General features: G+C 42.7%; 1 protein-coding gene across 1 annotated transcript in view; it reads right to left on the reverse strand.

Annotated features, from left to right (window-relative positions):
* APC2 (APC regulator of WNT signaling pathway 2) overlaps positions 1–13987 on the reverse strand; it is a 79128-nt gene that overhangs the window by 11021 nt on the left and 54120 nt on the right. Inside the window, exons 9-11 of the mRNA XM_039349494.1 lie at positions 9997–10381; positions 8683–8778; positions 530–669 (exon numbers count right to left, since the gene is read on the reverse strand). Of these exons, the coding sequence (XP_039205428.1) occupies positions 530–669; positions 8683–8778; positions 9997–10381 (621 nt within the window). The remainder of the gene's footprint in view (positions 1–529; positions 670–8682; positions 8779–9996; positions 10382–13987) is intronic.

The following is a 13987-nucleotide window of genomic DNA, read 5'->3' on the forward strand; positions in this document are numbered from 1 at the left end:
TTAACTCTGAACGGTCACAGACAAATGGTGGTAAGTTGAGAACTATCTATAACAAAATAACCCTCTATGGGAAAATAACAGTTCTCCCTGAAGCTGGCTACTGTATGGAAAAATCTGGGTAAAAATCTATTATATAGGTAAATATTGGATGAATTGACATTTTACAACTCAGGCAAAAAAAATGGAGTCTCTGACATTGCTTCTCTTTAGGTGGGGACTGCTGAAGAACATGGGACCTTTGTCTGTGGACATGGCCTGGATGTATTTTGCTGAGACAGTCCTTGCCCTTGAGTACCTTCACAATTACGGCATTGTTCACCGGGATCTCAAACCAGACAAGTGAGGGTGGGGTACAAGTTAAATTGTGAAATGGCAGGGAGGTGGGTGGGATGCATTTATTTCAAAAAATTTTGTTAGGGAGTCGTCTTCTAATAGGTTTGTCTGCTGTAGCCTAGAATGCTGACTGGCTGTGTGGGTTCTCTTCCTTGTATCAACGGATTCAGGTTTTTTACTTTGGGTCCCATCTCACCTTGTTGACCACATCCCCGAAGGTGAGGTTGGTCAAGGCCATGCCTGTGTAGCGCCTGAGTGCCAGATTGAGGGGGTCATTGGTCATGTTGTGCATCTCGTAGTCCACTTGCAGCAGCTCAGCAATGGCCTGGAGTCCACCTGGGAAGGGAAACGGAGAAGAGAAAAACAGGACCAACTATGAGCATGGAGCCCCCAACAGGAGTGCACAACCAACGGTGCAAGATCAGTGGAACAACTTGCCTCCAGAAGTTGTGAATGCTCCAACACTGGGAGTCTCCTTGAAACTAATGAAGGAGAGAAGCAAGCTAGAACTAAGGAGACATTTCTTGACAGTGAGAACAATTAATCAGTGGAACAGTTTGCCTCCACTGGAGATTTTTAAGAAGAGATTGGGCAAACATTTGTCTGAAATGGTATAGGGTTTCCTGCCTGAGCAGGGGGTTGGACTAGAAGACCTCCAAGGTCCCTTCCAAACCTGTTATTCTCTTATTCTGTTAAGATTCACCCAGTTGCATTTAGCAGGTTTAATGCAAAGAAAAAGGACTTAGAAATTTAATACTATGGAAAATAAATAACTTTATAGGTAGTCCTTGACTTATAACCACAATTGGGACCAAAATTTCCATTACAGGTAGTCCTCGACTTAGGACCACAATTAAGCCTAAAATTTCTGTTGCTGAGTAAGACATTTATTAGGTGAGTTTTGTCCCATTTTATAACTTTTCTTGCCACGGTTGTTAAGTGAATCACTGCAGGTCTTAAGTTAGTAACATGGTTGTTAAGTGAATCTGGCTTCCCCATTGACTTTGCTTGTCAGAAAGTCACAAAAGATGATCACCTGACCCCAGGACATGGCAACCGTCATAAATATGAGTCAACTGCCAAGCATCTGAGTTTTGATCACATGGCCATGGGGATGCTGCAAGGGTTGTAAGTGTGAAAAATAGTCATAAGTCGCTTTTTTCAGTGCAGTTGTAACTTTGAACGATCACTAAATTAATTGTTGTAAGTGGAGGACTACCTGTACTAAGCAAGACAGTTGTTAAGTGGGTTGTGCCCGATTTTACAATTTTTTTACCACAATTGTTAAGCAAATCACTGTCCTTAAGTGAATCACATGGTTGTTAAGTGAATGTGGCTTCTCCCATTGACTTTCCTTGTTGGAAGCCAGCTGGGAAGATCATATGGGAAGTCAGCCCCCCAGAGAAGGAAATATTAAAAGGGCAGAAAAATATATTTCCTCAAAGGATCTTAAAGAGGCAGAAAAGCATGCCCACTTTTTCTTGATAGTCCCAAGTTTCCCTCCCCCAAGCAGAAACCAGCTCTGTAGAAATGCAGATAATCTTGTCAGAAAGACTGGAATCAGGAAACTGGGATTAGGAAGAAAGATCCTTAGAATCAATACCAAAAATCTAAGAGTCATCAGCCACAGCACAAGGAAGCAGGATATGACCCTTGGAACAAATAGGATTAACCCACCACCATCAGAATACCAGAAGGGCACACCCAGACTCAGATCAAAATACATAACACGGGAAATACAAAGCCTGAAACAGGAACAGGAAACAACCTCAAGAGCCCCAGAGGGTATAAAAACCCACTCCCAACATGTGCTCTTCCTTCTCTTTTCTTCCAGAGCCATCTTTCTGTCTGGCTGTCCTCTTCAATAAACTGCAACCTTCTTTGTAAAGCAGTCACCATGTTGTTTATCCCCAGCTTGGACTGAACCATGATGAAGACTTTTCCTTCAACAATTGCAAATGGGGATCGCACAACTCTGGAATGCTACAAACATCATAAATACATGCTGATTGCCGAGTGCCCAAATTTTGATCATGTGACAATGAGAATGCTACAATGGTTGTAAGCATGAGGACTGGTCATAAGTTATTTCTTCCAGTGTCCTTATAACTTTGAACGATCACTAAATGAATGGCTGTATGTCGAGGACTTTTTTCAAGTCAATCTTGATTCCTGAGGACTAAATGGGCAATCCCCTGTTTCCTTGGCATCATTTTTGGAAGTGGCGTGTCCTTGCCTTCTTTCTAGGGCAGGGAGACTGTGGCTGATCCAAAGTCACCCAACTGACTTCATGCCTAAAGCCAGGCCAAAACCACTCTCCCACAACGGCTCTCAATTGTGGGAAGACTTCTGACAATGCGTGGTTTAGGCCGGGTGGCTCTCTGTGGCAGCCATTTTGAAAACCCCAATCCCTTCTCCAGTGGCAACCATTTTGTGACCTCAACCTCCCAAAAGGTGCTCTGCTGCTATTGTTAAAGTAGTCATAGTCTCTCAAAAATAGGGACTTGTAGCCAATTCTCACAGATTTTGGAAACCTAAAGAACATCAAATCTATTTAAGTCAGATTTATTAAGGGATAAAAAGTCTAGCCTGGAAGATTATGGCAATGGCGAACCACTTCTACAGGCAGTTCTTGACCTAGGATTGGTTGCTTAACAACCGTTTGAAGTTACGGCAGATTCGAAAAGGTTACATGTACAGCATTTATGGCCGTTTGCAGCATCCCACCATATATGACCACAATTTACAGGGATTTTTTGGGGGGGGGCAGAAATGTTGTTTACTTCTGATTTCCAGCAAAAAAAAAAAAAAAAATGCCCATTGCAGACAATGGGTTTGCTTAACAGCAGCTGTGAAAAAATGTCATAAAATCGGGCTGGTCACATGATGGCCTGCTTAACAACTGGCACAACTTAAGACTGTAATTCTGAGCTCAATTAAGATTTTAAGTCAAATACTATCTGTATGTGTCCATCAACTCACTGCATGTTTTGGAGGAGATATTAAAGTAGCTATGAAGATATTTTTAAGAAGAGACTGGACAGCCATTTGTCTGAAATGGTATCGGGTTTTCTGCCTGAGCAGGGCGTTGGATAGATGACCTCCAAGGTCCCTTCCAACTTTATTATTATTATTATTATGGATCATCGCACAGTCAGCCAGATGTTCAGACTGGATTTGGCATTTTGTCTACCTATCGAGTCCTTACCCAGGACCTGGGATAGGCAGATGTGGATGTTTGATGGTATTACAGATATCGTCGCAGGATGGAAGCAGTTCCTAGTAAGGCTGCCTTTTGCAATTGACTAATAGCGAATTTGTCAATGCCAATGGTGTTCAAGTGGTGCTCCAGTTGTTTTGGGATTGCACCCAAGGAGCCTATGACTATTGGTACTACCCTTGCTTGCTTTTGCCACAGTCTTTCTATTTCTATTTGTAGGTCTTTGTATTTTGTTATCTTCTCCAGTTCTTTCTCTTCTATTCTGCTGTCTCCAGGTACTGCCACGTCCACTATCCAGACTTTTTTGTCTTTCTAATCGACAATTGTTAAGTCCGGGGTGTGATGTTGCAGGTGCTTGTCTGTTTGAATTCTGAAGTCCCAGAGCAGTTTAATTTTATCATTTTCTATGACTTTCTCTATTTTATGATCCCACCAGTTTTTGCTTACAGGCAAATGATATTTTTTGCAGATCTTCCAATGCACCATTGTTGCTACTTTGTCATGCCGCTGCTTGTAGTCAGTCTGTGCAATCTTCTTGCAACAGCTTACCAAGTGGTCCACTGTTTCTTCAGCTTCTTTGCATAGGCGGCACTTACTGTCTGTTGCTGTCTTCTCAATTTTGACTTTGTATGCATTTGTCCTTAAGGCTTGGTCTTGTGCAGCCAGAATTAGTCCCTCGGTCTCTTTCTTCAATTTTCCTGCTCTTAGCCATTGCCAGGTTTTATTATTATCTGCTTTCCCAGCTATTTTTTTCATGTATTGGCCATGTAGTGCTTTGTCTTCCCATGCCTCTATTGTGTTCTTCATTTGGTCTTTCTTGTAGGCCAGTTTGGTCTCTCCAGTAGTCAGTAAGCCTTCCTGATATACTAATTTCAGTGCATCTTCATCATTGTTCTTCAGATATTCTTCCAAAGCCATTTTTCTTCTTCAACCATATTATTATTATTTTGGATCATTGCATAGTCAGCCAGATGTTCAGACTGGATTTGGCATTTTCTCTACCTATCGAGTCCTTACCCAGGACCTGGGATAGGCAGATGTGGATGTTTGATGGTATTACAGATATTGTCGCAGGATGGAAGTAGTTCCTAGTAAGGCCGCCTTTTGCAATTGACTAATAGCGAATTTGTCAATGCCAATAGTGTTCAAGTGGTGCTCCAGTTGTTTTGGGATTGCACCCAAGGAGCCTATTACTATTGGTGCTACCCTTGTTTGCTTTTGCCACAGTCTTTCTATTTCTATTTGTAGGTCTTTGTATTTTGTTATCTTCTCCAGTTCTTTCTCGTCTATTCTGTTGTTGTTGTTGTTGTTATCGATCATCGCACAGTCAGCCAGATGTTCAGACTGGATTTGGCATTTTGTCTACCTATTGAGTCCTTACCCAGGACCTGGGATAGGCAGATGTGGATGTTTGATGGTATTACAAATATCGTCGCAGGATGGAAGCAGTTCCTAATAAGGCCGCCTTTTGCAATTGACTAATAGCGAATTTGTCAATGCCAATGGTGTTCAAGTGGTGCTCCAGTTGTTTTGGGATTGCACCCAAGGAGCCTATGACTATTGGTACTACCCTTGCTTGCTTTTGCCACAGTCTTTCTATTTCTATTTGTAGGTCTTTGTATTTTGTTATCTTCTCCAGTTCTTTCTCTTCTATTCTGCTATCTCCAGGCACTGCCACATCCACTATCCAGACTTTTTTGTCTTTCTTATCGACAATTGTTAAGTCTGGGGTGTTATGTTGCAGGTGCTTGTCTGTTTGAATTCTGAAGTCCCAGAGCAGTTTAATTTTATCATTTTCTATGACTTTCTCTATTTTATGATCCCACCAGTTTTTGCTTACAGGCAAATGATATTTTTTGCAGATCTTCCAATGCACCATTGTTGCTACTTTGTCATGCCGCTGCTTGTAATCAGTCTGTGCAATCTTCTTGCAACAGCTTACCAAGTGGTCCACTGTTTCTTCAGCTTCTTTGCATAGGCGGCACTTACTGTCTGTTGCTGTCTTCTCAATTTTGACTTTGTATGCATTTGTCCTTAAGGCTTGGTCTTGTGCAGCCAGAATTAGTCCCTCGGTCTCTTTCTTCAATTTTCCTGCTCTTAGCCATTGCCAGGTTTTATTATTATCTGCTTTCCCAGCTATTTTTTTCATGTATTGGCCATGTAGTGCTTTGTCTTCCCATGCCTCTATTCTGTTCTTCATTTGGTCTTTCTTGTAGGCCAGTTTGGTCTCTCCAGTAGTTAGTAAGCCTTCCTGATATACTAATTTCAGTGCATCTTCATCATTGTTCTTCAGATATTCTTCCAAAGCCATTTTTTCTTCTTCAACCATCTGATGTACTTGTAGCATTCCACGCCCACCTATTTGCCTTGGTAGATAAAGTCTATCAATGTCACTGCGTGGATGAAGGGCATGATTCATTGTCATTATTTTTCTGGTCTGCCTATCCATTGCTTTTAGTTCTGCTTGAGTCCAGTCCACTATTCCAGCTGTGTACCTAATGACTGGGATTGCCCAGGTGTTGATTGCCTTTATGGTATTTCCTCCATTGAGTTTGGACTTTAAGATCTTCTTCACTCTCTTGATGTATTCACCTCTAATCTTTTTCTTGACTTCAGTGTGCTTGATGTTGTCAGCTTGAAGGATACCCAAGTATTTGTAGTACTCTTCCTCATCCAGACTCTTAATGTTATTTTCGTGGGGCATCTTGATTCCTTCAGTTTTCACTATTTTTCCTTGTTTGATAGTAAGTGTGGCACATTTGTCCAAGCCAAACTCCATTACAATATCTTGGCTATATATACGGACAGTGTTGAGCAGCGATTCTATTTCAGATGATGTTTTTCCATACAGCTTCAGATCATCCATATAAAGGAGGTGGGATAGTCTGGCAGATGTTTTTGATGTTTGATAGCCATGTCCTGAGTTATTCAGTATTGTTGACAGAGGAAACAGTGCAATAACAAATAGTAATGGTGATAATGAATCTCCTTGAAATATTCCTCTCTTGATATTAACCTCTCCCAGCTCTCACCATTGATCTGCAACTGTGTCTTCCATTGTGCCATCGATCTTTGCACAAATTTTCTGATGTTTCTACTGACTCCTGTTATTTCTAGGCACTTTATTATCCAATCATGTGGCAGAGAGTCAAATGCCTTTTTGTAGTCAATCCATGCCACATTCAGGTTGGTCTTCCTTCTCTTGCAGTTTTCCAAGATCATTTTGTCTATTAGGAGTTGATCTTTTGTTCCTCTGCTATTGGGGCGGTTTCCTTTCTGCTCAGGTGGAAAGAGATTGTTTTCAACTAGATGCTATTATTATTATTATTATTATTATTATTATTATTACCATCATCCTTGGAATAAGAACATCTGAATACCAAAATAAAGGGTTGTGGGGTTCTATACCTGGACCCCTCAATGCCTTCTTGCTTGGAAGCAAGTGCCATTTTGTTGGTCCTGCTACTGGCAATGCCTTTAAGTGGTCAAGCTTAAGCCATTGGACTTGCAAAGTCTTTGGATTTACTTAAGATAGGAACCGTGCTGGCACAGCAGTTAGAATGCAGTACAGGTAGTTCTCGACTTGCAACAGTTCATTTAGTGACCGTTTGAAGTTACGACGACACTGAAAAAAGTGACTTTAAGACCATTTCTCACATCTGCGACTATTGCAGCATCCCCATGGTCACGTAATCAAAACTCAGATGCCTGGCAACTGACTCATATTTATGACGGTTGCAGTGTCCTGGGGTCATGTTGATCCCCTTATGTACAAGCAAAGTCAGTGGGGAAGCCAGTTTCACTTAACAACCTTGTTACTAAGTTAGCAACTGCAGTGATTTGCTTAACAACTATGTCAAGAAAAGTTGTAAAAGGGGGCAAAATTCGCTTAACAACTGTCTCACTTAGCAACAGAAATTTTGGGCTCAATTGTGGTTGTAAGACGAGGACTACCTGTATTGCAGGCAGCCTCTGCTCACTGCCAGGAGTTCGATTCTGACTATCTCAAGGTTGACTCAACCTTCCATCCTTCCGAGCTCAGTAAAATGAGGACCCAGATTGTTGAGGGCAAGATGCTGACACTGTAAACCGCTTAGAGAGGACTGTAAAAAGTGCTTTTGCTATTGCTACTTTTCTGAGATGGCAGGTTACACTGCTGTTCACCCTGTTGACCCATGATTGTTGTGCTAGGTTTGCCACCAATCATATTGTGAAGTTTGCAGATGATACAACAGTAGTGGGTCTTATTCAGGATGACAAGGTGGAAGCTTACCGCAAGGAGGTTGAAGGGTTGGTGAACTGGTGTAAGGAAAACAGCCTAGTTTTAAATACTGGAAAAACCAAAGAAATCATTGTTGATTTCAGAAAAGGCAGGCACAGCCACAATTCTCTGTGCATTAATGATTCACCTGTGGAGATGGTTACCAGCATCAAATTCCTGGGTGTGCAGCTAACGGGTAGGCTGGCTTGGTCGCTCAACAGCGAAACACTGGTGAAGCAGGCACAGCAGCGCCTGCATTTTCTGCGTCGCATGAGCAAAGCACATCTTTCTTCCCCCGTCCTGACCACTTTCTACAGGGGGACGATGGAGAGCATCCTGTCATACAGCATCACAGTCTGGTTTGGAAGCATCCCTGCTTCAGACAGGAAGGCGGTGCAGAGAGTGGTGAGAATGGCCGAAAAGATCATTGGCAGCTCCCTCCCTCCCATCCAGGACATAGCACAGAAGCGCTGCTTGAGCAGGGTCCGTAAGATTATCTGGGACACGACACATCCTCTTCACGACCTGTTTTCCTTGTTAACTTCTGGGAGAAGGCTCCGTGGTATCCGTAGCAGAACATCCAGATTCAGACATAGTTTCATTCCATACAGCATTAACCTTGTGAAGTCTCAAGCTTCCTCCTTCCATTATATATTCAAGATGGACAGTGTTTAATATTTATTGGTTATGTATATGTAGGGGTGTGAGTCTATACATATGTTGTATATTGTATGTTTAGGTGTGTGTCATGTATGCGTTTCACTTCGAGAGCGGGCAACTAAATTTCATTTTTGATGTGTGCTGTTGTGCCCACGGTAAAAAAAAAATGACAATAAAGGTTATCTATCTTATCCCACAGATAACTTACCCAGCTCATTCATGGCACGGCGATATTCTTCATCAAACGAGAGCTTCATGATGGCGCAGGTAGCTTGGCAGATCTGGGGCTCAATCGGAACAGGAGCTGCAAAGAAGAGAGTGGAATGGGCTGAATAGAACAGAAACCCAAAACATTAATTGTATTGACTTTTGATGCAATTCAATGGAGTTACATCCCTGGTGGTTTATATCCCAAATGATTAATCCCACTTTAAGTAGGATTTTAAGAGCTTGGCACAAGCTCAAAAAGTTGCTGGCTGGATCAGCGGGCTAGAAAGGCTTATGAAGAGGAAAGGAATTAAAATGTTTAAAGAATGCAAAGGGAAGACTGAGCAGAGAGATGATAGCTACAAATGAGAATTATAGAGAGACTCTTGTGAAATATTAATAAACTCTCCTACATGAAGGGAAACATTATGCTTGCTTTGAAACCAGTAATTTTGAAATGAGCTCATTAAAGCTGCAGTGCAAAATACAGCCATCTGGGAAAACAATAAAACTTTAAAAAATGTTGGTAAGGCTCTCTTTTAAATGGTTGGTTTCTCATCAGGAGAGGTTTGAATAAATGCTATTCAAATGTCCTTTAGCAAGCCGCTTAGCAAATCTAACAAGCTGGCACAGAAATATTCCACTTAAAGAAATACTTTTAAAGTCAACAGAACTGAGTATCTGCCATTGCGTAATCTCAGGTCAGTTTCTGTCTCTTGGTCTAATCATGTAATCATTGCATTGTTGTGCCAATAAAGGGAGAGTGTGGCAGTTATTTATTCAGTTCATTTCCTTTCTCTACCGCCCTTCCAAAATAGCTCAGGGCAATATCCATTAAAAACACTGAAGCAAAACAACAGACTAAAAATCAAAGCAACTCTCATGCGGAAATTATTTTGACCGGCAAAGTATTTACATTTTTCAGGTTGGTTGAGAGTCTCCAAAAAAAAAAAAAAAAAAATAGAGCTCTGGCTGCTATAAAAACTGGGCTGGGAGGGGCATCTCTAAGAAGATTGTGGATGAGTCACAGCAGGTGAGCTATGGACTGCTCTGGACAGTCTTCATAAGCAGTAGAGAGCGTGTAAAGTAGTATTTCTCAAACTTGACTACTTTCAGACATGTGGAGTTCAACTCCCAGAATTCCACAGCATGGCTGACTCTGGAATTCTGGGAGCTGAAGTTCACATGTTGAAAGTTGCCTTTCCAGCTTTGCGGACCAGCGGTGGCGGGGGAGCAGGGGTAGAGGAGATAGTTCCTCATGTGAAGCTTACACAAATGGACTTGCATGCACAAGCGTGTTCGCCCATCCCTCTACCTGCTCCCCCCTCGGGGATCTTGGCCCCTTCCTTGTGTATCCTGAGCCAATCCCAGCAGGTCTCCGAGTAGGAGCGGATCTGTTCCAGCACGTGTAGCACCCGCATCTCCTTCTTGGCCTGTCCTTCATCGGGCTGAGAGAAGATGATGTTGTGGAGGGCAGCGTTGGCCCGCATGCGACAATCCTTCCCTGCAGCTCCAGGGCTGTCAGGCGCGCTGAGTTCGCGATCTGAGTCATGGAGAATCTGGATGAGGAGAGGGAGGCATCCCGACTTGCGCATGGCCAGGCAGCTTTCCTGGGAACTGGACATGGCCAGCAGTGTGCGCGACATGTCTTCCTTGTCTCGGGTGGCCAACATGGAAAGCAGCCAGAAGACCACTTCCACCTGAGGATCAGAAGAAATAAATCCTTTTTTATTCACACTTAGCACAGTAGTGATTTCTTTTTCCGGTAGCAAGAGCACTTAGAACAGGGGTAGGCAAACTTGGCTCTTTTATGACTCGTGGACTTCAACTCCCAGAATTCCTGAGCCAGCATGGCTCAGCTTGGAAACCTCCCCCTTTCCCCTCACCATGGCTGGCTCAGGAATTCTGGAAGTTGAAGTCCATGAGTCATAAAAGAGCCAAGGTGGCCTACCCCTGACTTAGATTTATATACCACTTGATCGTGCTTTGCGGCCCTCTCTAAGTGGTTTTACAGAGTCAGCCTCTTGCCCCCAACAATCTGGATCCTCATTTTAGCGACCTCGGAAGGATGGAAGGCTGAGTCAACCTTGAGCTGGTCAGGATTGAACTCTTGGCAGTGGGCAGAGTTTGTCTGCAATACTGTATTCTAACCACTGCACCACCATGGTGGCTTTATCTAGTAGTTGCTTTGTTTTTCTTCTGCATTTCATTTCATTCTGTCTTGTTGCATTTCATTAGACAATACAGTTAGTCCTCAACTTACAACAGTTCATTTAGTGACCGTTCAAAGTGACAACAGCACTGAAAAAGTGACCTATGGCCCTTTTCCACACTTGCGATGTTGCAGCATCCCCATGGTCACATGATCAAAATTCGGATACTTGGCAACCTACTCATATTTATGATGGCCGCAGTGTCCCGGGGTCACGTGATCTCCTTTTGTGACCTTCTGACAAGCAAAGTCAATGGGAAGGCAGATTCACAGCCCTGTTACCAACTGAACGACAGTGATTCACTTAACAACTGTGGCCAAAAAGGTCATAAAATGGGGCAAAATTCACTAAACTGTCTCACTTCACAATAGAAATTTTGGACTCAATTATGGTCGTAAGTCGAGGACTGCCTGGTGCAAATGTTTTTTTAAACAAACAGAGGGTGAGAAGATTGGGAGCTGCACATTTAGATGCTGCCACTAGATGGCACTCATGTAAAAGCCAAATATTTGAGATTTGAAACTATGATTTGCTTCCTATAAAAAATGGGCAAAACTTTGATTGCATGCTTGTGGCCATTATTTTGACTTTTGTTTTGACTCTGTGGGAAGTCAGCCCCCCCCCCCGAGAAGCAAATATTTAAAAGGCAGAATATTATATTTCCTCAAAGGATCTTAAAAAGGCAGAAAATGCTGGTTTTCTTAATAGCCCCAAGTCTCCCTCTCCCATGCAGAAACCAGCTCTGTAGAAATGCAGATATCGTAATCCTTCAGAAAGACTGGCACCTGGAAGTTTGGAGCTGATGGGATTAGAAAGACAAACATCCCTAGAATCAACAATCCCTCACACCAAAAAATCCAATACAGGACATAGGCATCAGCCACACCCCCAGGGAAGCAGGATATGACTTTTGGGACATAATAGGATTAACCCACCACCATCAGAATACCAGAAAGGCACACTCAGACTCAGGTCAAAGTTCATGCCACAGGAACAACTCCAAACAAAAGCTCAAGAAGGTATAAAAACCCACACTCCGTACTACTTGTGGTCAGCTTTCCCAGAGCCATTTTTCTGTCTGGCTCTCCTCTTCAATAAACTGCAACCTTCTTTCTAAAGCAGTCTCCATTTTGTTTATTCCCAGCTTGGACTGGACCCTGATGAAGATTTTTCTTTCAACAACTCCCTTGCAGACAACCCTGACAGACAGGTTTATTCTCTTACTTGGGGTTTTTTTAGGGGAGGGGAGCGGGTGCCTTCAAGTCACTATTGATTCCTGGTGATTGCCTGGACAAATCCTTGAAGTTTTCTTGGCAAATTTTTAGAAGTGATTTGCCATTGTCTTCTTTCTATGGCTGAAAGTGGCAGAAAGTCACCTAGCTGCCTTTGTGCCTAAGGCAGAACTAGAACTCAGAGTCACCCAGTTTCTAGCCTGATGCCTTAACCATCTCAGATAGTCCTCAACTTATGACTGTAATGGAGCACAGAATTACGGATATAAGTTGTGGTGATCATTAAGCAAATCACAAGGTAACTGTGGCCGTTAAGTGAACGTGGCAATTGTAAAGTGAATGCATGGCTGTTAAGTGAATCCACTGTCTGCAATAGGAGGTGTTTTTTTTGCTAGAAATGAGGTAAATGCTGATTTCCAGCATAAAAACAGTAAATCATGGGCACATGACTTACTCATGGTCACATGACTTACCGTGGCAAATGGCTGTAAAGGTGGGCCAGTTGCCAAAATGTGATCATGTGACCATGACTGTCAGAACCTCAAATCTGGGTAGTAAATAGCCTTGGGGAGGTCCATTTTTAGCTTTGAATAGTCACTAAGTGACCAGTCGTACGTCAAGGACTACCTGTACACCAAACTGGCTGGGTTTGTAAGCTTGTTGAAACACATCCACAAAAGGGAAAATTGACTTTGTAAAATAGGACTGGGTTAAATTCCAGTAGCGAAATGGTAACAATCCTATCCTGTGGAACCACATCCACATGGAAATCCAGATAACCCCAACCACGTTAACTTATTTTGAGGCATTAAAGACGTGATTGTTCCCCCTGGCACTTGGGCCAGAAAGTTAATTGGTTTTTGATTAATTCATTTCCAAACTTTGGACTGTAACTGGGATGATTTTAGTCCCCACATGAAGATTACACGTAGATGTTTATTTTACACAGTGATTTTGTTTGGTTGTAACTTCTGTGTTGGCCTCTCAAAGCCACCCCAGGTGGGATGGATGACTATGGTAAAGAAATAAGAAATAAAATCAATGAATCAATCAATAATAGTTTGCATGGAGGCTGCACTGCATTTGATCACACTTTGCACACATTTATTTTCCCACAATGCAAATATGTCTAGGGTATGTCTAGTTTAATGAAAAGAAGGACCAGGGGTGACATGATAGCCATGTTCCAATATCTAAAGGGTTGCCATAAGGAATAGTCTCCAAAGCACCTGAAGGAAGAACAAGAAGCAATAGATGGAAGCTAATCAAGGAGAGAAACAACCTAGAATTTAGGAGAAATTTCCTGTCAGTGAGAACAATTAATCAGTGGAACTACCTGCCTCCAGAAGTTGTAGGTGCTCCAACACTGGAAGTTTTTAAGGATTGGACAACCATTTGTCTGAAAAGGTGTAGGGAAGTGATGGCGAATCTTTTAGAGACCGAGTACCCAAACTGCAACCTAAAACCCACTTATGTATCATTGGGTGCCAGGTAGGCGTGGCCAGTTGGGTGGGTGTGGCCAATTGAGTGGGCATGACTTTGGTGGTAACGGCAGACTGGGTGGGACTAAAAAGTTCAATCAATTCCAACTTTGCAAGATCTTTTTTTTTTCCCATGAGAAGTTGAAATTGATTGATTGAACCATTTTTTTTCCACACGGCGGCAGAGGCCTAAAGCGAAAAGGTTTTATAAAACCCAGCTGAAGGCCTAGGACTGGGGCGACGGCGCGCGTGCCCACAGAGAGGGCTTTGTGTGCCACCATGGGTGTAGGGTTTCCGGCTTGAGGAGGGGGCTGGACTAGATGACCTCCAAGGTCCCTTCCAACTCTGTTATTAAAACCATGTGTGTGTGGCTTAGAACA

This window comes from Crotalus tigris, unplaced genomic scaffold, assembly GCF_016545835.1.
Source record: "Crotalus tigris isolate CLP2741 ecotype Arizona unplaced genomic scaffold, ASM1654583v1 scf7180000018278.843604, whole genome shotgun sequence".
Lineage (NCBI taxonomy): Eukaryota > Metazoa > Chordata > Lepidosauria > Squamata > Viperidae > Crotalus > Crotalus tigris.